General features: G+C 40.1%; 2 protein-coding genes across 2 annotated transcripts; both read left to right on the top strand.

Annotated features, from left to right (window-relative positions):
* Window positions 1-10,662: 10,662 nt before the first annotated feature.
* LOC139924385 (holocytochrome c-type synthase-like) lies at window positions 10,663-21,213 on the top strand. The gene is made up of 8 exons (XM_078287804.1): window positions 10,663-10,681; window positions 11,140-11,235; window positions 11,620-11,720; window positions 12,029-12,139; window positions 13,448-13,596; window positions 18,002-18,121; window positions 20,063-20,149; window positions 20,357-21,213. Exons 2-8 carry the CDS (start codon window positions 11,145-11,147, stop codon window positions 20,556-20,558), a joined length of 861 nt encoding a protein of 286 aa, XP_078143930.1. The 5' UTR covers window positions 10,663-10,681; window positions 11,140-11,144; the 3' UTR covers window positions 20,559-21,213.
* Window positions 21,214-21,922: 709 nt separating this feature from the next.
* rwdd3 (RWD domain containing 3) lies at window positions 21,923-27,390 on the top strand. The gene is made up of 6 exons (XM_078287516.1): window positions 21,923-22,079; window positions 23,004-23,236; window positions 24,362-24,367; window positions 25,177-25,407; window positions 26,257-26,375; window positions 26,548-27,390. The coding sequence occupies exons 1-6, from the start codon at window positions 21,995-21,997 to the stop codon at window positions 26,660-26,662; spliced, it is 789 nt and encodes a 262-aa protein (XP_078143642.1). The 5' UTR covers window positions 21,923-21,994; the 3' UTR covers window positions 26,663-27,390.
* Window positions 27,391-27,463: the final 73 nt, after the last annotated feature.

The following is a 27,463-nucleotide window of genomic DNA, read 5'->3' as shown; positions in this document are numbered from 1 at the left end:
TAGCTAGCTAACGTTAGCTAACGATAGCAGCTGATATAGTATCATGATGGGAGCTGGCAGATGAGCTGCTTTACCTGTCGTCATCTAGCTAGCTAGATAGCTAACTACCTCACTGATATTAAAGCTATCTATTTTGTTCCATCTGCAATTTACAAATGGTAATGGACACAGAATAAGTCTGCTAAATCATTAATGAGCTAGGTTATCACTTCTAAAAATGTATTTTGCATAGTTGGCCACAGGAAATTATGTCAGCTAGTCAAAACTAGTCAGGCTGCTCAGTATTATTGCAGATAGATACCTACATTATTATCTGTATAATTTCCAGGTACAATATCTGGGTAATCCCACCACTGCACAACCTGAGGACTCTGCTACTCAGTCTACAGCATCACTGCCTGTAGCAGGTGAGTTCAGTCAAGTTTTGCCTGTTGAGTTTATTAGGGTGGGGGGTAGTTCATACACACATTCACACCTGGAAGCTTCCCAGCACAGTACCACAGTTTTCTAGTGTTGCAGACTAGTACAGTACAGTGCAGTACCATACAGTAGCACTTTTATTGCCATTAAGTTATATGTCTAACTCCCCCATCCTACACACACACACACACACACACACTCATAGTGGGTGTCTAACTGTATCCATGCATGTTTGACTGTGCCTGCAGGTGAAAACTCGTCATCTACACTACCTGTCCCAAGTGTACCTGCTACACAATCTGCAGGAGAGACATCAACCTCATGTACTACAGCACAGTCTGCAGCAAGTGAGTCCAGTTTATTATTGCACATTACAATAGCACTTCTATTACTAATAATATTACTAATAATGTATATGTTAAATGTACAACACACAAACACACACACAAACACTCATAGTGGGTGTCTAACTGTATCCATGCATGTTTCACTGTGCCTGCAGGTGAAAACTCGTCAAGAAGGCGTGTCTCAAGTGTACCTACACAATCTGCAGTTGGAGAGACCTTATCTACGACAGCACAGTCTGCAGCATGTGAGCCCACAAAGGCAGCAGCTATTGACCCTGCCGACTGGCCATCCATGTCTGATAAGGTCAGAACAGAGTTTGTAAGCAGAGGACCCTATCAGGTAAAACCACACTTCATTTTTCCGAAAAGAGAGGATGGGAGAAGCTGCCACCACCACAACTTTTATAGAAAACTGGTAAATGGGGAAAGAATCAAGAGAAGCTGGCTAATGTACTCACAGAAAAACGACAGCCTTTACTGTTTTTGCTGCAAGCTGTTCTCCCAGAAAGAATACAAATTAATCAGTGCAGGACTAAATGACTGGAAAAATTGCCACCAATTACTGAAAACACACGAGAACACTCCAGAACATACTAAACACATGGCATCATGGAAAGAGTTAGAGTTTCGCTTAGAAAAGGGGCAAACTATTGATAGGATTGAGATGACACTTATAGACACAGAAAGGAAGAGATGGCGTGAGGTGTTAACCAGGTTGGTCGCCATCATTCAGTCATTAGCTGAGAGAAACATGGGCCTTAGGGGAACATCCAACACACTCAACAAACCAAACAATGGCAACTTCCTTCAAGAAGTGGAGCTGATGGCAATGTTCGACCCTGTAATGAAAGACACGTTGCTAAAGTCGAAAGGGGTGCAAGCCATATCTCATATCTCGGAAAAACTATTCAAAATGAACTCATTGACTGTATCAGTGAGAGAATCAGTGCCCACATGATTGAAGAAATTTAGAAGGCTAAATATTATTCCATCATTCTGGACTGCACACCTGACATTAGCCACACAGAGCAATTATCAGTTATCTTAAGGATTGTTACAATGGAGGAGACGCCACAAGTTACAGAACACTTCATGGGGTTCCTTGTCGCTGAGGAATCAACTGGCGAGAGTTTGTCATCCCTCATCCCTCAACAAGGCCACTGATGTGATGATCAAAACAGAGGCACATCTTTGGCTGAGGAGGTGGGGTCCTACCGCTTCTCCATTTGCACTGTGGTGTGGTACGACATCCTCAGCAAAGTCAAACAGGTCAGTAAGGTCATGCAGTCTGTGTCAATGCAACTTGACATCGCAGTTGACCTCCTGAGAAAGACAAAGGCCACCCTGGAAGACTACAGAGTCACTGGATTTGCCTCTGCTCAGATCTGTGCCAAAGACATGTGTGAGGACATGGATGTGGATGCTGTCCTCAAGGAGAAGAGGCTGAGGTCAACCAAGAGGCAGTTCTCTTATGAAGCACCTGACGAGCCAATGGCCGATGCCCTAATGCCCTTTTTTTTGTATATAATAGTTTATTTATTTATTTTTATTTTTTTTTTTTATTTTCATTTTATTTATTTATTATTACAATATGTGTGTTCATAAACAGAAATTCTAATTGTTCTTTTTTTTTTGCATATAATAGTTTTTATTTGTTTTTATTTTGTCAATTATTTTATTTTATTTATTTATTATTACAATACGTGTGTTCTTAAAAGTGTTCTTTAAAAGTGTTCTGTAACTCCTTCTGTGGAAGCTACTTGTTTATTAAAAGATGTTTGTTCTAACTAAAGCAAGTGTGGTTTGTGTTTTTGTATTTGTGTGTGTGTGTGTGTGTGTGTGTAGGGTGGGGGAGTTGGTGTGATATTCTGATAACGGGGGGCAGTGTTGGAGGGCAGGTTGGAGGAATTAGGTTGTGAGTTATGCAGTGTTCAACACTGCACAACACTGCATAACTCACAACCTAATTCCGGCCCTGGTTAGCTTATCATCTCATTAATGATATATCTGATTGATTTTGTGTTTAGATAATGCCAGCTTGTTAGCTAGCTAACCATAGTATCTGGTCAGCTAAATGTCATACTGTGAACACATCTACACACCAGCAAATGCATAGTAGAAGCTAGTGTTAGCAGTGGCTTGTAGCTGCATGTTAACATGCACTTGCTTTGCTAAATGAGCCTGCTGGCTAGTTAGCTAGCTAACAGTTTGTTCAGGTTAACTCAGCTGACTCTTCTCAAGCTACAACTCAGAGTGTTTTGGAGTACAGACTAAAGACAAGACAGTTTACTGTGTCACAGTAAACTACTTTTGGAAACAAATCCACCTTATCAGACTATTCACTAGAATGTTACTGAATGGATCTACACCGACACCACAACAATTTTATTAGGTAGCTATCTCTCTTGTTACAAATAGTCATTATACTTGCACACAGCCAGTTCTCCAGTACACCTCAATGATGGTGCCAGCTGTGGTTGCTGGGAAATGTCTGATGCAACTGCAAAGCCTCTATACAAAGTTGAAATGCACTGACCACTAGGCTTACTGCCAACTCTCTTTCAAGGAGGGTATCTATTGGCTGCTCAGTAAGTCAAGCTTATTTGTCCCCCGCTCTGAACAGACGGAAGGGATTCCACTGTGTATGGGAAGCGCTGTGCTCATCAGACCTATTTGGATTAGACAAGAAAGTAGCGCAAATTGGCATCAGCTGTACAGATTTGTCCCCTAACGCATTTGGAATCAACACATTAACATTTTTCCCTAATGGTCCAAAAAAATAACCTGATTTGACGCTAGTTACTTTCGAGAAATAAAGTCAGCAGTCGCTAAATCTAGCAACAAAGTCAACAAGTTGCTCAAGACCATCACTCTAGAACACTTTTAGGGCATGTGGGTTTAACACCTCAGATCACATAAAGAGGCGCCACACACTCATTCTGTGCTGTGCTGAACCAGTACCCCAGTGGGATTTAACCGGGGGGCCCCAGTCTGGCCTATTATGCAAGAAACAGCAGATTCCAGGAAGTATGACAGCAAGTCTGGAGAAACTCACGCTTCTTCTGAATAATAATTCACTTATTTCAGCCGAATCACTCCCTTATCTTGAGGTGCGGAAAATAATATCTCTCATATTCATGTACGGAATGGCAATTTCCTGGAAGCGCGGTGCATGGAGAGGCTCAGCATGGCGTCTCATGAACTTCTAACTGTTGAATGGAAAGTGAAACAGATGCCGCACCCAAACGTTTTTGCCCTTGACCCATTTTTTGCCTTTCACACATACTTCTAACTCAGGCTACTTGCTGAATAATCGCTAATGTATCTCTGCTTCAAGAGAGTTTTTGGAATCCCATTGCATGTAAACATTTACTCCCCAGTCCTAGGTCTCTGGCATTTTCATGGCATAAGCTTCTAATCAGTAATAACCTGAAACCTCTACATTCCAGTCCAAACACCCTATCTCTATGACTAGTTATAGGTATTACGTAAATCCAATTATAATGGGGAGTAATGTTAATGTTATGGGGATTATTGAACATAGACTTGGTAGGAAACGATTGCCTTAACACCCTTGTTTCCTCCGCCACAGAACACTCTCACACACGCACACACACACATGCACACACACTTGCTGAGCCCATAGAAAGTCGTAGTAAATGCTTTTTGCCCTGGAAATGAGCCTCAGCTCAGATTTCGTCATGTTTGACTTTCCCATTCATGTTCTTCTTAAATGTCTGTCTCATCACATCAGCTCTATTCTATTCTAACCTATTTAAATTCATACTCTATTCTGTCCAATCTGTTCCATTCTGTTGCTCTATTCTTTAGTTTTCTTTTCAGCATGTTAGATGGTAACCTTTGCTTTTAGTCCAGAAACTGGCTACACACACACACACACACACACACACACACACACACACACACACACACACAGAGTAATTAGAAACCATCTCATGACTCCATCAGATGAACATGACCTCACTCAGGCCTGTACTCCCTTTGCCTAAGCTCTTAGAAAAAAGGTGCTATTTAGAACCATAATGGGTTCTCCAGTGTCCCTTTGTAGCTCTAACTAGAACTCTTTTCCCAGCAAAAGTCTACCAAGAACCCTTTCCTTCCATAAAAGGGTTTTTCCAAGTGAAAAACAAAACTAGCAGGAAAGAATTTTTGGTAGAACCACACCCCTCTGCAAGGAACCCTTCTGGAACCATTTTGTGTGATCTTTCTAGCCTGCTGTTAGTGATTTTGCTGTGTGTGTACTGGGCTGGTCCGGGATAGAATAGTACCGCTGTATGGGAACGAAGCAGACTGATCATTTTAGGTCATTCTGCGAACATTCCTAAGGAGACCCTGTCACTCTGTTACTAACCTGACATGAATCCAGAGTCAAACTCCCAGCAGTCTCGTCATTCTACGTCACTTCGGTCCAGTCCATTCTCCTGACCTTTACCCAGACCTCCTGATATGAACCCAGACACACCAGGTTCATCATTGCAGGTCACTCCGGTCCATTATAGCCTTCACCAACACTACGCTAACATATTGCTAACATTGCGTTAGCGGGATACCAATCCAGACGGCCCGACTCCCAGCTGACTCATCATCATTACACTCACTCTGGTCCATTACAGTGTAATTCACTCCAGAATAAACAGCAGTAAACATTCAACCTTCAAAACAAACATCAACACTGTGAACCATAACCCTGACTTTGAGAAACAACCTTTTGTTCCATAGCCCACTAGCAATAACCCTTGATTAAATAACTTTATAATAACCCCTACCCTTCACTTTAGAATAAAACCATGTATTCCATAACCTTGATCCTTAATAAACTGACTAATTCCTTGGAGAAAACTTGTCAGTACACATGCTTTGGTAACTACTGTATAAGGCCATAATACAAGGGTGCAATGTAATACTTCAGTGTTACCGCTGAGCCCATAATCACTTTTTTTTTAAAATTATTATTATTATAGATGTTATCAGGGTTCTAGGTTAAATTAATTGATTTATGCCTGATTATTGGTATGTCAAAACAATATATTATGTGGCTGATTTTATTATAGATTATTAACATTATCCAAGTTTTTCACTGAAGTATGAAGTGATTGCTGTTCTGTAACAGTCAGGTTCTTGAGTTGGGTATCTGACTATTCTTTTCTATTCTATTCTATTGGTATTATTGTTCCATTGTCGTAAACCTGAATAAATTAATGACTTTCCAGAAAGTAAACAAACAAAATTTGGTTACACCCAAACTATACTTGCTATAGAATCTGAATAGAATAATAATAGTAATAGTAATAGCAGCAGTAGCAGTAGTAGTAGTAGTAGTAGTATAGATAGAATAGACTAGAATAGAATAGAATAGAATAGAATAAATGAATGCCCAACAAACCAACAAAATCCTGTTGCACTCTCACCAGACCTCCAGAACCAATAACATGGAGGCCCACTGAAACCTTATTTAACCCTCCAGGATATTTTTTTTATTTTATTGATTTATCCTTTATCTAACCAGGTAAGTCCCATTGAGATGTCCATCCTTTGCAAGGGTGCTCTGGCCAAGAGAGCAACAAGCAGATATTACAACATAAAATACAATACAAAACCACAATACAACAAATTACACATTATACATTCTCAAGTACAATAGCTGCAAGCCTCAGTTTTTAAGGACTGCGGTAGACTTTTAAAATCCCCCTTGGATAGAATAAGCTGACCACATTCTGCTCCATTCTACATATCTAACAATTTACAATTTAGGGATTTAGCTGACGCTCTTGTCCGGAGAGACAATAAGCACTCACTGTAGCAACAAACAAAAACATTTTGTTCTACAACAGCCCAGACTCTGAGTCATGATATTTATTTCCAGCTTACCCTCAGCCTTCAGGGTCTTCATTGCTAATGCTTCACAAGAGAGCTGGAGAAGTTCCTTGTGTTGGCCTGTATCGTATTCAAACAAGCTGTAGTGGAAGGTGCGCCTGATGATCAGTTGCACTGGGTTGTATTTGACATATGGAACATGAAACAGTAACAATAATCTGTGACATTTTCAAATCGCCCAGCATCCCATCATGGAGGTCCAGTGGAGAATTGGCTGTTAGGTAATAATGTCTAAATCTATAACAAACAAGCTAGAAACAGAGAGCTAGCTGAAAAAGCTTGTTGTGGTGTGGCTGAAGATCCATTCAGTAACGTTCTCAGTTAAAGTGAATAGTGTGATAAGGTGGATTTGTTTCCAAATGTAGGTTACTGTGACACAGTAAACTGTCTTGTCTTTAGCCCTAGTCTCTACTCCAAAACACTCTGAGTTGTAGCTTGAGAAGATCAGCTCAGTTAACCTGAACAAACTATTAGCTAGCTAACTAGCCAGCAGGCTCATTTAGCAAAGCATCAGCTAAAACACATAAGCTAAAAGCCCTCCAGTTCATAAGAGCTTTTCCATTTGCTGTTCTAAAGTCTGGTAGCTCTTTCTTGGGAAATATCCTCTGGCACAGGAAGTGACGCATTTTACTTTTCTTTTTTGTTTGGAATAAATAGAAGAAGAATTGGGTAGTTAGCATGAGCAGCGATAGCCACCATGGCTGAACAGACAAAGAAAAGAGCGCCACCTACAGAAACTCAAACTTCATCAACTGAAACTCCAAGGAAGAAGTACTGGACTCACTGTTTGATTGACAGGTGATCTGTGGGAAGTGCAGTGCAGAAAGACAACATCTTCATCTTTGGCTTAGTGCCAAAGATGGAGACAAAACAAAAAAACAAAAATCTTGCAGATTACCACTTTAAATCAAGTAGCCTAATGAAAAGAAGGGTTTTGAAATATAGAGACAGAAACTGACACTTGACACATATACGACTTAGCCCAGCTATTTTCTCTCTTTCTTGTTAGCCAGAATAGCTGAACAGCTAGTAATGCACATCATTAAAATCAGCACATTCTGCACATGTGCTATCTGCATCTGAAAAGTGAATACATTTGATGAGGGTATAGTTTTTTACAATGCACTTTGATACACATTTACACATACAGTGCTTCTGTTTGTTTATTTGATCTTCTTCAGTTTTCCATGACTCATACTTCTTACACTGATGATACTTGTTCATAATGGTTCCACCATTTGATACTGTTTCCATATTGATATTTTTATCATGCCATGTTTATACATACTTTCATATTTAGTAATCCATATTTATGTAAGCAATCGATACTGAAAGTAATAACTGTACATAATCCATACTCTTTCACATACTTTTCCAATTTAACTGTCTACTTAGCATGTGTTTAAATTGTCGGCTTGCGTATAAACCCACAACTGTTTAGATTCTATTTTATTACTGTTTTTATTGCTTATTTTATATTCAATTTTTACGCTTATATTCTGTTTTTTTCTTTTTTCCCTCCGAATCCGACTACTTGCTGCTGCAGGGATCAATGAAGCTTCATCCTATCTAATCTTAAAAAAGAGAATGTGCTTTCAATGGATATAGACACAAAACTGACCATGCTTGAGATATTAACCCTGAGCTTCTATTAACCCTTATGGGAAAAAAAGCCCCATTTACCACAAATACACAAACAACAAACCCTGTCCTATTGGACGGCCTGATAGTAACCCGCTCCCTGGGCACAAAGGATGTTATGACAGCTTCGCTCCTCTGTTCCAACTCAAACACCCGACATCTGTTCCAAAATATAAGAATAACATTATGTGTTATGGTTATGTTACTTAGACATTTGTCTTAGCAGGGTGGACAGGCCTCTGAAAAGGCTTTTAGACCGTGTGACACTTGATCCGTGAGTTACACAATAAACCAACAGCATTCCGCTCCGGTCCAACTCTACTCTTTTAATACTTAAACTCCATAAATCCTGTCTAGTGTTAGACCAATATATGGAGCCGATGTAGCTTTTAATTAAAATCAGATATTGATATGTTTGAATATACTGTATATTTATTGTAGAATTTATCAATACTACATTGATTGTCTCTCGTCTATTAATCTGAACTGATTCTAATTAGACATTTTGATCAGATTCCACAAGTATGCATCAATACTAATATGTATGCTAGTAATTGTTAATAATATTATGGGTTTCATTGGAGGGTTTTAGTGTCCCATTATGGTCTAAATGCTGTTTTGTGGCATAAAGCAATACAGCAGGTGACTGGTGACACTTTACATTGACTGGTGTCAATGGCGTTGTTTGTTTACGGTAATTACACTAATATGTCAAAATGAATGTGCCAATGATTTATTGATGGTGAAACACTAGCACCTTTAAGTCTGGAGTAGTTTCAGGTCCAACTCCACAGCTTGGATCTGAATAGACACTTTGTGCCATAGCCCAAGCAAAACAGTTGGTAGGTGCTGACAAGCTTGTTGATATTGCATCATATTATTCAGTGACTTTCAAAACACTGCATGATAAAATATAACCTTGGGGATATCATGGAAGGAGATCATGACAACTGAGGGCTATTCATAATTCGTTCACTAGCAATTACCATTGTTTTTTTAAACTGATCCCAAGCATTTTTGTCAGTGTTGGAAATTTTAAATAAATACTGATGAAATGATTTCATCTTGTGCTACATGGTATCCCACCGCTTTATTCACAGGAATGTAGCTTGTGTTTGTGAAATGCCTTATAAGATATAGTTCAGTAAGACAAATTTAATAGACGCTTAAAATTAATACACACATTGTATCCTGTGAGTTAATTATTCTAAAAATAATGACGATAAAATTCTATAGCTGATAATAAAAAAATAATACTTTGCATCAGCAGGACATTTTTTATGTTTATGTACCTGAAATTATGTGTAAGTTTTCACTGTCACTAGTATTTTTATGTTGCAAAAAAAATCTGTCCTTACAAGCAATTCCAGCTTTAAGTAATTCTAAAATTCTTACATTTTCATATTTCTAGAACAAAGTGAAAAGCATTACAATCTGGTGAGACATTTCACTTGTTTCCACTATAACTCATGCGGCTTTTAGCATTATTATAATCAAGTAACATGAGACAACTGGATAAATCTGCTTCACTGAGTTTCTTTATTTTTAAGAAAATTCAGATTTGAAGACTAAATAAATGAACAACTTATTTGTTATGATGACTACATTTGCAGTAAATACCTGTTTGACTGTGGTCTTCTGTATATGCCAGCATGTATAAGAGGGGAACACTCCTTGTTTGGCCCCTCTCTGTGGCAGTCCTATACTGCCATCCTCTGGTACCTAGACTAGAGTTTAGACTTTGGTAATTAGATGCAGGGACTTTGCCATAGTTTAGTGAATTGATGCTCCTGACCACTTATGAACTGGACTTAAGAATTATAAATTATAAATGATATATGATATATCAAAGTAAATTGAACCTAACTCTTATTTTTTTCCTAGTCCTCTGTTGGTTGTCTATTCCGATATTCTAGGATTCACTGCAATCCAACCGGCGCACCCTGGGATTTGAATGAAACGCAGTCCGCGTGACGTAGCCACAACAACTAGCACTGTGCAATGTATTGTGGGTAACCGGTGTTTCCTCACAGCTGCAAATCAAGCGAGACAAAATAACATCGGAACAAAGGGGTTTTTACATTCAAAATAAAAGCACGAAGCACTGTACGCTATATGACTACGAGTATGCGCCGTCAAAAGGACACTTTGGACAAAATAACAACTGTACTTTCATTTAGTAACTGCACGTTACTTCTTAAATACATTCTTTCCCTTTACTTTGCTAGTTTGAGTTTACGCAAAAAACATTGCAACTTATTTGTTCCTCAATAAGGATTTTATTTTGAAAAACATACGGAAGTTTTATATTTTATTCTGCTAACTTGCCACTGGTCACGACATTGGAGCTGGAGCGGACGGACGGACGGACGGGGCAGGTGAGATGCTAAAATGATAAATTAATTACTAGGTGGATATAAGAGGATAATATTTATATATGTGACCGTAGGAACAGCAATTGAATAGGTTAACTAGTTGGCCAACAAGCAGCGACGTTATTGTCAACCCTGCCTAGCTTAATATTGGTGTCAGGAACTGTCATCAAGCTACACCCTGTAGTAATTTACGTTAACGTTATCCCCGAAACGTGCCCGTGTCGTGTATGGAGATAGCGTCACGACAAACTATGACGTATGACCTTTTCTGAATAGTTAGTGGTCTATCTTCAATTCGGCATATATAATCCAACTAGCAGCACTTATTTCAATAAGGTGTTAACTTTTAGAAGGACACCCAGTAACCACTATCTTCTACTGGTGACCTACTGGCTGCCTCTCCAACCTTCTCTAACCTTGAGGCCATTCTTATTCTTATTTATTTGTTTATTTATTTTCAGATACAATGGCAGCGTCAGTTCCCACCGTAGCAGCAGAGGGTCTCATAGCCCCAGCCCAGGGATGTCCCATCATGCACCAGGAGGCCAAACGCACCAGTATGTCAACTCTCTTCAAATCTCCTCATCTCCACCTCTCTCCTCCTACCTTCTCCTCTCTTTCACCCTCTCTACTCCTGCCTTCTCCTCTCCTTGTGTGTGTGTGTGTGTCACCTGCAGTTACTAGTTACTTTATCTTTTACTAGACCCCAGAGAGCTCTGCAAGGTTGAATTCTAACCCACAGCTACATTCAGAGACCAGCGCCTTACCGTGCGTCTACACATCAGCCAAGTTTCCCTGGTTGCTCAGCTCTGTAGGAAATGAATGGACTTCTGGTGACTTGGTGATCGTGTTGCTTACGGTGTGAACGCTCAGTTAGACCTCTCAGCCACCCTTACCAGGCACCATGTAGATCTCACCAGTGTGTGTGTTTGACTTGCCAGGTGCTCCTCCATCAGAATGTCCCATGCACCAACCAAAAGCAGCGGAATGTCCCATGCACCAATCAGCAGCGGCCTCCCCTGTTGCAAGCTCCTCCTCCAGTGTAAGTCTTGTCCAGGTCTTTCTGCTCTTAGTTTCCGTTCTGTTAGAATTGGGGCTCAACAGATATGGTTTTTCAAACAGCATTTGGACCATGGGACACTAAAACTCTCCACTGAAAGTGAGAATAATAAATAAAATTATTTTTAATTTTAACTTTTTGCTCTTATTGCCCCCATGTCTTTATGTCCTAGTCCTCTGTTTACTGAAAATCATTTTGTCACTTTGGGGTTTTTCATGAGCGCTGTAAATTAAGTTAATTATACCATCATTATTTATATATATATATATTTTTTTTTTTATTGGTTCCAGAGTCCGTCGGTCCCGACCCACCAGGAGAGAGCCTATGAGTTTGTCGAATGTCCCATGAAGGCTGCTAATAGAGACAAATACACCCCAATGGACATCAACCCTGACAATATGGTAAAACTTAACACTCACGTAACACACACATACACACACACACATATAACACACACTCAGGTAAGTACACAATGTCATACATCAACCCAAACAGACAAGTGCACACTAGCAAACATTAATCAGGATAGTATAGTAAAACTACATACACGCATAACAAATATACACAGATACCAGCATACACACACAATACATAAACACACACCCACGACAAACAGCAAGAATCAGCCCAACACACCTAGTTTTTAGCATTTTATTGTTAAGTCTCTTATGGCTTATATCACAGTGAATTATTCTACTGTTGCACTTCCTGAAAGTCTCCTTGCCCTTAAAAGTCCTCTCCAGTGTTGACTGTAAAAATATAATTATACCCACTGTGGTTAACATGGCTGCCCCTGGACCACTGCAAAGTCTAAACTCTATCTATATAGTGCTGCATTCACCTCATATGGGAAAAACCAACAGCATGACTGGACAGTTAAAGTTTACAACTTGGAAGTGTTCAAGTGTTCCATTCATCCAAGCAGTTAAGACTCCATGATTGAAGATTTCTATAGACTTTACTCCTGATAAGCTTTTTCACACTAAACACACATGCACTTAGTGAGCAATACACTGCGTTTGTTATGTTAGCAAACCAAACATTGTAATGCCAACCGCAAACCAAAAACCCAGCAAGTAGTCATGTCCTGTCATTGTATTTCAAGAGGTACGATCGCAAAATGACTGAAATTGTTCATTTTGTTGCCTTTATCTGAAGTTCATTTGAGTTCATGAAGTTGGAGAAATTGAGGTCCATCGCCATATTCCCATGTTCCCAAGTAGTATTTACCAGTTGACAGCGGAGGTGAACAGTGTTTTCTAGGTGGAAGCACTGTTTACCATCTTTCCCATATGATGTGAATGCAGCATAGGGCTCTGATAAATGTTTTTGCTCTAGCCCTGTCAAGTCTCCACGGCCAATATCAACATCAGCTAAAAGTTGGTGTTCCTAGCACTTAGATACCGTATCTCAATGACCTTCCAGTGAGGAATGTATTTGACTTGTATGAAGTGACAGATGGTTCTCAACCATGGTCCATGGGAGAGAACTGCAGGTTTCCATTCCAACCAAACACTACAGCAGCTGATTTCACTGTTTAATACACTCTGAACCAGAGAGGAGGAACTACTCAGTGAAATCAGCTGCTGTAGTGTTTGGTTGCAATACAAACATACTCTTGCATACTCTCCACGATGGAACATGATTCAAAACATTGACCTATCAAAACATTGACCTATCAACTAATTGTCACGCCCACTTCTCTGCAGATGCCACCACCCAATCAGCAGCCATCGCCAGGCCAACCCTTCTCCCTGTCTCTGAACAGGCAGGAGTCTGGGATACCGAGAGCCGGGTCGGAGCAGAACTGGGTTTATCCGTCTGAACAAATGTTCTGGAACGCCATGCTGAAGAAAGGGTGAGTACGACCGACAACTCGAAGTCAAAGGTCTTAGGGCATTTTCAAACTTTAGTACTGTTTGGCAGAGGTGGGAGTAAGTCACAAGCAAGTCTCAAGTCTTAACCTTCAAGTCTCAAGCAAGTCCCAAGTCACTGTGTTTAGACTCAAGCAAGTCAAGCTAAACGTCAAGCAAGACAAGTCAAGTCATTGCTCAGGTCAAGCAAGTCACAAGTCAAGTCACCATGAAAGAAGTGCTTAAAACAAGAGAGAAAGGGGTACAATGGCGAGCCGTGTCATGAGAAAACTGCACCAGTTAGTTAGTTAGTTAGTTAGTTAGTTAGTCTCTACAACTAGGGATGGGTATGGTTAGGATTTTATTAATACCAATACCACTATTGATACTGCTTATCGATACCAATACTTATCAATACTCTTTTGAGTGCAAAATACATGTTGTTAAAAAAATTATCAGTACTACTTTTATATTAGTATGGGCAAAAAATATTTAACAAAATAGTTTTGTTGATAAAATGAAATAGATTGTTTTCTCAGACAAAACATGATGATGGGACCAATTGGTATAGATACTGTAAATGTCTGGTAGTTGTTGGTCTTCACTAACTTAATGGAAATATGACTGTAATATAGTGTGTCCATCAATCACTAGTTACTGCTACATTTGTGAGCTGCAGGTATGTTTTTCTTTTCAACTTCCTTCCTAAAAATATAGGCTGCTCTGGTTACATTAGGTTACACTACTGACATTTTAAAATCACCTATTACAGATAAATTAAAACAGACATATATGATAGCATATAATATTGGTATGCTATTTCATCTCTAAGCATTTTGTCATTTTTCCTTTAATTAGGCCTTCCATTGACAGTTTTCAACATAGAGGATAGTGAGTGACGTTAAAATAGAAGAGTTGAAATGACTGATATTAGGTGTGGAGGGTGACTAGCATGTCTGGATGATCATGGCAGTTTTGAAATCTTTATCTAAGACCCTTTGAATGTTGAAATAGATTATTATACCCGCAAGAGTTTCCCACTTTGTATTTACTAGTACAGTGCCCGTTCAAAATGTGCCTGTCCGGAACGGGCCGATTGCTGCTTGCAGCTTTCTCGAGAACCGCGTGTGCCCGTACTGCTTGAGCCCCGCTGCTGCACAGAGCGCTATCCGCTTGTTTATTCAAAGTTTAGTAATATTGAACGTGTCGCGTGTCCAAATTGCACCAAATCCGACACTGCACGTCCTTGGGTCCCCAGCAATACACCCGCCAAGTGTGAAGTCAATTGGACAAACGGTTCTTGAGATATGCGAAGGACACACACACACACACACACACACACACACTCACTCACTCACTCACTCACAGACAGAGATTTCTTGCTTTATAGTTAGATAGTTAGATTATGCAGCACACGCGAGTACCTACTGTATAGGCAATTGTTCAAATTGCACGAAAATGAAACATAGTATTCTATCTGATGATTACTATTTTCTGCTGTGGATTGTGTAGACTAATACATCCATTAATTTAGAACACTGAAATTTTAATCCTCATCAAGGAAAAATACCATCTTGTTTGCCTGATCTTGCAGGATTGCATTTGTCACACAGTTGATTAGAGAGAGGGAGAGACCTTTCTGCTGTGGTTGAGTTACATTGACTTTGAACTAGTGAGGGACCGCGAACAGAATGATGAAGCTCTGTCTTGAAAAGCTGTCAATTCATAAGCTGTCTTGTCTGAATCAGAAACGGTCTGGTAATATAAGGCTCGAGAGAAAATCCTTCCTGGGAGAGTCCTTTCAACACGCTTTCAGCTCGATCCTGTCTTGCATTGTTTTCTAGGTCCTGCTAGACACTGTCTTTTAAGCCTGGGTTGCGCGCACTGCACTAAAAGTCACCCAATCATGTTTCAAAAACAAAACATAACTTCTCAATATCTAGAAAAATGCAAATATTTGATAAAAAAAAAAAGTCAAGTCCTTTCGTCATCTGTCTCAAGTCTAAATCAAGTCTCAAGTCATGAATACCAAGTCAAAGTCAAGTCGAGTCTTTTATCAGTGTTAGTCAAGCAAGTCTCAAGTCCTCAAATTTGCGACTCGAGTCAAGTCATGTGACTCGAGTGCCCCTGTTTGGTTTGGTCTGAATCGGGGGATGAGTTGTTGCTTCATTGCATTCACACTAGGGCTGCACGATATATCGTTTCAGCATTGACATCGCGATGTGCGCATGTGCAATAGTCACATTGCAGGACGCACGATGTCAAGTAAGGCAAATTAACTCAAACATGTCATGCTACAACTTTTTTGCTGCTTGATACAAAAGGAAAACTCGCAAGGTTCTCATTTTCCATGACTAATCTACAAGAAAACTCCTTCTGATATTACATAATTTAGTCCGATTTAAGGGTTCTTGGGTACACGGAGTTTGATCAGTTCCCAATGTGCTCTGGTGAAGGGGTGCACTTCATCAATTTATCAAACAACCAAAGCAGGCCCCACTAGTCGCCTACCACAACCTGAAAATGAGCGCTGCCTGTTTTGGTTGTTTGACAAACTGATCAAATGCACCCCTTCACCAGAGCACATAGCGAACTGATCGCTGTGCATGCAGAGTCTGTGTATCACCTGCCTGTAAACATGCACGCGACACGGCTACTCACAGATAATGTCGCCTGGATGCTAGAGGCAGGCGTTCAGTTACGCGGGGCGGCTTTTGAGTGCGTGTATTCCCGTTATCAGCGGCACCTTGTCCCGGTGCTGGTTAAAAGTTAAAAAGTTACTGTCACGGGGCTGGTCCGTGCCCTAATGTAAGAAACGCTTAACACACACAACACAAACACAAAACTTGCAGTATCCAGATCTATCTGTACTTACATCTTGCCGGCATATAGATAAATCTGTTTGTTGCTTGAGTTTGAGAGTTTTACCATCCTCAGCCGCGCTGGGAGGCCTGTTTATCTTCCACCACGCAGATTAAGCATACATTTGAACATCATTAGAAATGGTAGATTACATGTAAATAACACAACTGCGACACACAAGTCCATTTGTAAAGTTTATTAAGAAATGTGTTGTTTTTCCCAAATACCTCTCCACCTGTTCTCCAAGCTGATTTCTGGAGGGGTGACAGAGGGCTGAACCAAGTGTGGTAGAAGTAGGAGGGGGGTTTGTTTTGTTAGAAGAGGATAGACTTTTAAAGTACCCAAATGATGAAAATTATGATTGATAATTGTATATCTGTACATGAATAACACGAAAAAAAAGATATCACAATGTCAGTTTTTTCCAATATCGTGCAGCCCTAATTCACACATAAGATCAGTTACGTAGAAGCTCGTCAATGTTTATGTTAAGATAAACCAGTAGGGGTGTAACAGTTCACAAAACTCACTTTTCAGTTCAATACAGTATGGTGGTGTTATGGTTTTGTTTATTTCAATACAGTAAGAAAAATTAAATGCCTGACATCTAATGGCAAAAAGCATGCTACTGAAATTGCCATCTGCTATTGGCTGATCTTTGGTGCCAGGTGATGCCACAACCTGTTGCACTCTGTAGAAGGTGACAATAGCAAATGGCAATTTCAGTAGCATGCGTTTTACCTTTTAGATGTCAGGCTTTGCACAGATTTAGCTTTGGTGTTTAGTTACTCTTCAGCAACGTAAACTTACGACGACAGTGCCCAAAGCTGGCTAAAATGTGGACGAGAGGGAATATTATAACATGGCTCAAGCACTTTCAGCATGGTCTTGAACCCTGCGTTCTCTACCACGGAGTTTGCTGTCATATTCGCGGCTATAAGCATTGCTATGGTGATGTCAGTTGCCTGAATCAGCTGCATAAGTTTGTCTAAAGGCTGCAGGGAGACGTCGCACATCTGTGGCTTCATGTTTTCGCTTAGTTCCACTGATGTACACACAGGGGTGGTGTCGGCGCAAATTAACTGTCATGTTTGAGGTAACCATTTTGGGGTCCTGGTAAACTTGCTACTGATCTAGCTTGCTAGCTACAGTGCTGCTGTTAGCTCAGTGTCCATGCTTTGCTCAGTAGTGGAAGGAGTGGGAAAGCATAGCAAGCAAATGTAACAAAAACAGGAACACTAAACAGTTTCACAGTTTTTTCAACATAGTGTATGCTAAAGTGTTAGCATGGAGCACTGGAGCTAATGATCTACCGGGGACACATGGGTGATTTTGGTGTCTATGTTCTCATCACATAACTGCAGGAAAAAAGTGTATTCCTTTAATGTTGAAGTTAGTTTAGGGTTAGGACTTGGGTTCTGGGTTAAGGTTATAATCAAGATTAAGTTTAGGTTGGGGTCTGAGGTCAGGGATTGAATATAGTCCTCACAAGTATGGTAACACAACCGTGTGTGTGTGTATTTAATGAGTCTTCTCTTGTCTGTCTAGATGGCGTTGGAGAGAGGGAGACCTGAATCAAAAAGACATGAGCCACATTATCAGCATCCACAACTACAACAACGAGGCCGCCTGGCAGGAAATACTGAGATGGGAGGCACTGCATAAGAGGTCTGTATACACACACATACACACACACACACACACAGGATACATCACTGCACACTTTTGTATTTGTCTAATTTTGGTATGGGCTCCTAAACAGAAATTAATCAGTACTTGCAGATTATTACTGTGACGTTAATAGAGGTCGACCGATTAATCGTTTGGCCGATTAATCGGCGCCGATAGGACGTTTTACAAACTATCGTTATCGGCGGAACTTGGCTCCGATAGTGGCCGATGGCTGCGCAGCCTCCACCGGTCACGCGGGGACGTACATCACCGTTTTGCATGGAGGCTCCATACACAAAGTCAAGGTAATGTCATTGTGTACCTGAGATAATGTATATTTAAATGAAAGTTAACTTTAAGACAGCTTTATTCGTAAATTATGAGCATGATAAGGTTGTTGGTTATAGTATGGCATTATTAATGCATTAGACTGAAGATAACTGCTGCTCTACCGAAAGCATGAAAGCCATAAATGTGCGACAGACATCAGAGACATTTTTTTCAGAAAGCAATTCTCCACTCCATGAGAAAACCTTCAACGCATTAGGGTTAGGGTTAGAAAATGTGGGCTAAACCTTGCGGTCCCGGGGTAAACATTGGAACAGCTGACTTTACAGCAAGGCTGACAAGTAGCATTCAAGTCATATCTGACCCGTTTTCAGTTGATTTCTCTCCACAAAAGTTATCTCTCGAATATATAACGCAACACTATCAGCTCCTTGTTCACGATACAAGACAGGCAGACAGGGAGGAAAAGAAACCATTCAACTTTTACTTTACTTACCAATTTGGCATTCTCTCTTCCAAATAATCCAGCCACGTAACTATCCATTCATGAAACGAAATCGCACACTTTAGGATCCTCCTTACCCCGGGAATATGCACGAACATTAATGGTTTGTAAGAGTGGCATTTAACAATGTAACGGGACGCGCAACAGAAGTAATCCTTCCTGGCCAGTGATAAACCACAGAACAGCACATCGCCCATTGTAGAACATATTCCAACGATGTAATCCATGAAATTTCAGGATATTCTCTTAATAATGATTAAATTCGGAGTGACAAAAAACTGGTTTATTAAAAACGGCGTATGCAAAAGTAGCCGACCAGGCTAACGTTACTGTGGAAGCAAAGCATGTCATGCATGACAACACCACAAACTCCGACTGATATCGCGGTGATAAAAGGGTAATTCACTTTTTAAATAAGATTATTATGGTAGCTTCTTTGATGCTACTTGAGTTGTGTCTGCTGAATTATATAGTGTTTTTGCATTTTTTCCCCAAATATAGGCCTAATTACTAATAAATAAATAAATCTAAATAAATAAATCTGGATCACTGAACTTCAGTGATCCAGATTTATTTAGGTATTTATTACTTTGAGTTTGATGTTCAGTGATCCAGATTTATTTATTTATTTATTTAGGTATTTATTACTTTGACTTAGATGTTCAGTTCAACAGTTATGCAGTTTCTCAAGTCAAAGATTGTTCATTTCCGACAGTATCAAAATTTTTTTCACTGGGTGGGGGCGTGGGGGGGGGGGGGATGGATATTGGCCGATTAATCGGCTATCGGCTTTTTCCTGCTCCAAACTATCATTATTATATTGGCCTTTAAAAACCCACTATCGGTCGACCTCTAGATGTTAACTGATACAGAAACAAAGACGTTTATCATTTCAATGTAAAGAACTCAGTTATCAGAGCATCCTGTCATTACTATGTTGCTTTAAAAGCTGGATTTTTAGTGATTGATTCAAGGAAAAATTCCACTTAGGGTCTGTCAGTGTTGTCTCTCTCTGGTCTGGTTTTGGCGGGAAAGGCCAAAGAACTGACTAGCACTTCTGTATTTATACATTTTGTGTCCAGAAATAGAATAAAATGAAAGAAAGTAATATAATGTAATAATAAAATATATGTTTTCATCTAAAGTGAATGTCCATGCGGTCCATCTCTGGTACGTTTTGGAGGAAAAGCCAAAGAGCTGACGCCCAGAGCAAGACTCAGACACTGGATGGGGTGAGAATGGCTGTGTGTGTGTGTGTGTGTGCAACTTGCCCATGTCAACAGGATTAAATAGATATATATTTAGACAACAGACAGTTCTTCACTGGACCTCCATGATGGAGCCAGACATGATCGCTAAGAAATTTGTGACGCAACTTCAAAGCCTCTATAATGTGATGTGTGTGTGTGTGTGTGTGTGTGTGTGTGTCCCGTCTCTAGCTACGAGCTTCCATTTGACCGGCACGACTGGATCGTGAACCGCTGTGGAACCGACGTGCGTTACGTCATAGATTACTACGACGCCGGTTCGCTGGACCAGCGGAACCAGAACAACACCATACTGGACGTCCGGCCGGCTCTGGACTCGCTCGGGGCCGTCTGGGACAGAATGAAAGTGGCCTGGTGGCGGTGGACACATTAACGCTTGACCTTTCACGCCTACTGTACATCCACAATAACATGTACGAATTCTTAATTGGGCGGGATTCCTCTTAATCCCCTAACGAGGCCTTGGGTCGATTTCACTTTCAGTTCAATCCGCTCCACATGTAAATAGAAACTGTAATTCATCTCTTAGTGACCAATCATTTGTTCTTTATTATTTCATCATTGGGTAGATGTGACAGCCGTTTCAGCTTTCCAGTATTCTGCCATAGAAATCATTAATGTCCCAGTAGTTCCCAAAGCTTCTCTGTAAAATGGTAAATAAGATAATATTAATTGGCAAAATAAACTCCAGCCAATACGCAGTCTTCACTAATATTGAATAAAATTGGATCCAGAAAGTAAAAATGGATTCACCGAAGGTTTCAAATAGTTCCAGTCGCCTCAATGTTTTCACATAGAAGCGATGGGATAGGTGGGAATGAAGGAGGACCTGCACCACCTTCGAGTCTGGACACACACAGACACACACTCACTCTCACTCACACACACACACACACACACACACACACACACACACACACAGAAAGAGCTGCTTTTAGTGTCAGATTGCACATTATTCTTTACTGTAAAGAGTGTTGTTAACTATGATAGTGATGCTATGATGCTTCCAGTAATTAAATATATTTATTTTGGCGTCTCTGGTGTCTGAGTGGTTTATTGATGTTAGGATCATTTCATGGTTGGCTTGTAGCTGGGCCGGAATTCACTTTCAGCTTAAAATGTAATTTATTTACTCTGGAGCATCCGTTCTCGATTATTTCTTACTATGAATTAAATGGCAACACTTTTGAATAAAATCCACTCACTGAATTGAAGGATTTAACTTCTGTCTTAGTTGTAGTAGTTTCTTGAGTTTCTATACACAGTTCAGAAAAGCATATCCATGTATTTCAAGGGTGAGGCAGATCGATAGCAAAGTTATCATTGCCTTGTCTCAGTGTGTAATACTCAGACTTTGTCTGGGGTTTTGAATAGATGTTTCTTTTCAAGATTGTACTAATTCTGTCTTTTTGGCTATATCATCTGAGATCAGGTTTCTATAATACATTTCACGGTGTTGATGGGCTGAATCTTGCTTCAGAAATTGTTTTTTTATTTGATTAATATGGTAATATTTGGCCACTGCTCTGATTTTACTATGGAAGATAATGGATAAATTAGGCAGGAAACCACTCAAAGCACACGCTCTATGTTTCCACATAGAGGAATAAAGTCTATAAATAGCCTACAGAAAGAGGAGAAACTGTCCAGCGGAACTAATATGCGCCATACGCGAAGCTAGTCGGACGTGTCAACGACAGCACACGTTACTTATGAAATGCATTAATGACAGAAAGTTGAAAGAAGTGAAATGTCATTTGTTTAAAGCTACAGTAGAGTGGGTAACAGTATAATGTTGGTTCATAAAGAATGTCTGAAGCGGCTTTAGAGGAGGTTTCAGTTTTATCCTCCATTTACTGCGGAGAGGGAGAGTTCCAGCTGATACAACAGTCCGGTAGGAAGGTTTTATTACTTAACGCTAAGTCTTCGCTACCATTGTGGCAAAGACTCATAAACGTACAGCGAATTGTGTGAACATAAATATAAGCTTTATAAACCATTAGTCACAACTGACAAGAAACTTTTCGCTCCCGTGTTTTATGGCGTAGAGCTAGTTGCCTCGATATGTGTAGTTATTGTATGGAGAGAAGATTGCACCGAATTCCATTAAAAATCTGGCAGTGTAATGATGCCTTTCTAAATGCAAAACGTTACATAATGAATAAAAATGACTTAAGACTTTTACTGTCTTGTGACTAGTTGCCACTCTTCAATTACATTTGATCCACTAAGCAGTACTATTTTCAATCAAATTTCACCGTTTAGGTTTGGTTCCCACAATCTTCTTCCACAGAAATGAAGTGGAAGGTAATAGAGCGGTGTGAATCAATAGTTGAAGTTTAATTTTAATAAGCGCTGCGTTGAGGATCAGATGTATGCTGAATTTACTGGTAGATCTTAACGATTTAATCAATGTCTTTAGTCATGTTTCTACGAGCTGTGTAGCTTTTGTCGATCAAGGAATCACTAAATTGACACATTTTTGAATAATGTTTGGCGAATACGTCACATTTTAGAACGACCGGCTAGCTGAAGCTTTTGGTGCGTTTGATCTATAACCTAGGTCCGCCCGGGTGGGAGTAGAGTTTACCGCACTTCTGTGACTAATGTCACAATGAATATATGTTTATTTTGCCTGTAAAGTGAATATTAAGTCCAATATAACTTTGCACTATAGTCCAGTATCTAATACTGTCTCTTTGCAATTTTGTTGCATACAGTCAGTCCATATTGGGAGGACTGGTGTGTCCACATCCATACCACATGCTGTCTGTAAATGCCATAGGACTGTTGTAACATCAGTCTGTTTGTCTTGTAGCAGAGGATGGGTTAGTGGTCCAGATCAAGACCGCTGTTGGAGGAGACAGAGGGGTGGAGGTCAGTCTGTTGTTCCGTCTGCCCCCCGGCTACCCCTCTTGCCCCCCTGACATCTCCGTCTCCTCCCCCGGTCTATCCAGAGGTCAGTGTCATAACATCAGACTGAAGCTGCTGGATCAAGCTGCAGCCTTACAACAGGAACCGATGGTGCATCAGTTGGTTGTCTGGTTACAGGTAAATAACTAACTAACTAATGAGCTGTAACTTTACCACAGGTACCCAGAGTATTTCGGCTAGTAACATGTAATTAAAGTGGCAATATGCAACTTTTTTCACATTAAAATAACAATAAATAAATAGGATATATTCTACATTATCAGTCTGTGTGTTCATTCCTAAATCCCTCATTTGCCTGAAATAGTCTTTTCAATGATGTTGGGACACTTCATATATACCAGGGTATATACCATTTGCTGTGGGCGTGGCCAGCTGTGAGCTAGTTTTGGCTATAGATACAGTCGGCGTTGCGTCATCGTGGGGGAAAACAACGGGTCCCCCCCAATTGAAACTAATGGTATAAGCGCCAAATCTGACATTGTAAAATGCGAAAACTACTGATCAAATAATGGAAAAGAATAAAAAGTTGTATGGAAGGGCTAGGTCAAAAGGACTTGGCTAGATATATCGCAAAACTTGTCCTTACTCCATGAAAGAATGGAGGAATGATCCTACACAATGGCCAGATGTGTCATTCCTGGACATTTTCTGCTACCTTACTGAATTGCCCGGTAAGCTAGCACATTGGAATTTTAGATTTACAACTAGAAAATTGCATTTCCTGTATAAAATGCTAGTGTGATTGCCAGGAACAAACCTCGTCATGCCTTGTGTGGTGATAGTTATTCTTTCCATGGTTATGGCTAATATTGTGAATTTATGCAGCCATGCCAATAAAGCAAATTTGATTGCAATCTTGTTAATGCATTTACAGAACACATTGCTGGCCCATGACAAATAAATATGTTATAGGAGGGTGCATTTCCTTTGCTATTATTGCCTGTCTTCTCACTACTACATGGCGTGTGTTCACAGGTGTGTACGCTCTCGGAATCACATAGAATTTAAGTTCAGGATTTTTTATGTTTATTTGCCGTGCAGTGCACGACACAGCAACTTTTCGGCAACCTTCTTTGTTTTTAGACTTTAGAAAAGGCAAAACTAAAGAATATTTTCATAGCGCGCTGCCAAGATCCCCAGTACTTCCCAGTGATTTGTTTTCCCCCACGTCGGCTGACGGAAATGACGTTTTCCTCCTGTGCCGACTGTATCTATCAAGGTGAGGCTATAGCAGCCACAGAGCAGGAGGTCACAACAACAACAACAATGGAGGAAAGCAGTAAGAAAATAAAGTACAGCGAAGCTAAACATGCAGCAGACACGACTAGATCAAAAACACAGTGAATATCAGCGCTGCTTTTCCTCGCTGGCGCCCTCTGGAGGAGACGAAAGGCTCAGAAGCGACACAGAGTTGACTTGTATACAGACAGGTAGGATGCCAGGCATTTTGTTTGTTTGTTAGGTTTTCTGTGTAGCGTTACATGGTTACAGGGTGAGTAAATTGGTTACATCTAGCGCTGAAATCAGTCAATTGATTAGTTGATCGACAGAAAATTTATCGATTATAATTTTGATAATCAACGAATCGTTTTTTATCAAGTAAAAATACCAAACATTTGCTGGTTACAGGTTCACAAATGCTAAGATTTGCTGCTTTTCTCTGTTTCATATCATTATAAAATCAATACTTGCTAGCTGCTGGTTATAGACTAAGAAATTTGAAGAATCAATTTGGGCTCTGGTAACTTGTGATGGGCATTTGTCATTATTTTTTACATTTTATAGACTATATGATTAATCGATAATGAAAAGAATCAATTGATTAATCGATAATGAAAATAATCGTTAGTTGCAGTCCAAGTTACATCGTTATGAGGGTGTGCAAAATTAAAGCAGTAGAAAATACTGAGACGAAGAAAATTATGAAAAATATGGACGATATGAAAATATACCATGAGATACTATATCGGAATATAAAGAAAACAATGATGTGAATTTATAACATATATATATATACACACAATGTGCAGAATGTGTTTTCTTATTCACAATAGGAGTCTGGGGAGGTGACAGAGGAGGAGAGAGGAGGTGAGGAGGAGGTGAAGGAGGGAGGAGAAGAGGAGGAGGAGGAGGAGTGGACTGCAGTGCTGCTGTTGGACCACATCCGATCTAGAAACCGCTACGTCAAGCTGCTGGAGCGCTGGACCCAGCAGCTGCAGCTAACTGGGAGGTTATTACTGGGACGACCCATACTGGTTCTCCTCCAGGGAGCCAGACCTAACATCAAGGTACGGGCCTGTGTGTATGACACTGCTTCACAGGAAATAATTCAGATAGTGCTTATTTTTGTATTTAAATTTAAGATTATTGAGGTTTTTTTCACCATGTAGTGACAGGTTGGGACAAGTTTGTAGCGTTTGAATGAGGCCACGAAAATATCCTGAAAACAACAGATCCTGCTTTTAAGACAACAAAGCAGTGATTGGTCGGTCGTCATTTTGCATTTCTATTCTTGCTTTACACTAAAATTTGTATTTAAAAATAAAAGTAGATCCGGTCTCCCAAACAGGAACTATCTCTCCTAAATGGTATCCCTCCGCTGTGTTCTCTTCTATCAAGAAAAATGCTAATTTTTATGTTTTATGTTCTAAAACGTTGGACCCACAGTCAATTGAAAATCACAGCAGCAGGATCTGTTGTTGAATCTGTTCACCAACGTGTTAAATAATTTCTCAGGCTATTTTCGTGGCCTCATTCAAATGAATTGGAAGCAAAGATCTGAACACTACAAACTCTTCCAGCTGCATCTGATCTTGGTGATTAGTTTATATTCTGGTTTTCATGGCGGTCAAGTGCCAAATAACCCCCATGTTAAAACTAAGTGGAATGTTGCTTTAACTTTAATTTCTTGGTGTCCCTTTTCTTGTTCTGCCCATTCACAACTTTCTGTTCTGTTCTATTTCTGTTTTGCTCAACCAGAAATAGGCTGGTTCGGACAGCTTTGTTTATTTACATTGATTTCAAATCTCTCTCAGTTCTTAAAAACTAGATATCAATGCGTAATCTCATAACTGTAGTACATTTTTCTGTCTGTAGTGGGTGCTGATTCTTCTACCTCTAATAATGTCTCTGTTCAGGAGTTCTGCCACCTCCTGAAGACAGTGAAGGTGGATGTTGATTCTTCAGGCAGAAAGTGCAAAGAGAGGATGATGAAGATTCTCAGTGAAACCCCCTCATCATCCTCCTCTAAACATGGGTATGGATCACAGACACATGACACTGAGTAGATGTAGCAGAAAAACAGTATTGTGAACCTGGTTTAATCATCAATCTTGGATCACACTATGGTAATACTGCATTTCTTATGGTCTCTCTGTCTCTCTGTCTCGCTCTCTCTCTGTCTCTATCTCTCCATGTCTCTCTGTCAGTCCACCAGGTTTTCTAGTGAAGGAGTACCAGTCAGTATCAGAGCTGAAAGCAGCCTTCCAGGACATCAACATGACTGAGCTTTACCAGCGGATACTGCCATCGCTAACCGACTGACTGACTGGTTTACTGACGGGCTGAAATAAAGCTTTTCAGGAGCTATTGCTGCTAAATGCTTCTATCTGTAACGGTGCGTTCAGGTCCTACGAAAAACCCTGTCGGAAAGATCGGATGGTTCAATGCAACGACTTGGAAGCATTGACGTGTTTGAACTCGTTTGAGTTTGTCAAGATGCCATGACTGATTGATTCACTAAGTTTAGGACTTAGTGAGTGATACATTTGAGTTCATGTTTTTCAGCAAAACAAACATGGCAACAAACCAAGCCTCCAGCAAGCTGGGTCCTGTCACGGCTGGATTTGAACTCACACACACACGCACACTACACACACACACCAATCAAAGGGCTGGAACCGGCTGTTGTGAAAGAGGAAGTGAAACTTGACATTCTACAATTTGCTCCAGACAGTAACTTGACACTTCCAAGGCACTCTTCTGGCAAAAAGTTTAAAAGCCTTTATTCAGATGGCTATTTCATGGTGAAATTCTTAAAAACATAGACAAAGCTTGTGCATGTTAAAATAGAACTGGGTTACAACCCACGCGTAGCACCAAAGGGGAATCTATGTGCTGAGGGCTACACCCTGAAGAAGGAGTTCTATAGAAAATAGAAGTGGTCAGTCTGGTGAGTCAATAAAATACTGTACATTTCTAAAAGAGTTTTCTGGAAAGAACTGCAAAACTATAAACTACTAAACTCATTCATTCATTCATTCAAACCTTTATTTGGTAACCTCTGTCATTATTCCTATAATTATATAATATAGTTATGTGTTGAATTCCTTCCTCTAATTCCTA

The sequence above is a fragment of the Centroberyx gerrardi genome, chromosome 13 (genome assembly GCF_048128805.1).
Source record: "Centroberyx gerrardi isolate f3 chromosome 13, fCenGer3.hap1.cur.20231027, whole genome shotgun sequence".
NCBI classification, from domain to species: Eukaryota; Metazoa; Chordata; class Actinopteri; order Beryciformes; family Berycidae; genus Centroberyx; species Centroberyx gerrardi.
The sequence above is the reverse complement of the archived record's forward strand: the minus strand, read 5'-3'. Positions and strand labels throughout refer to the sequence as shown.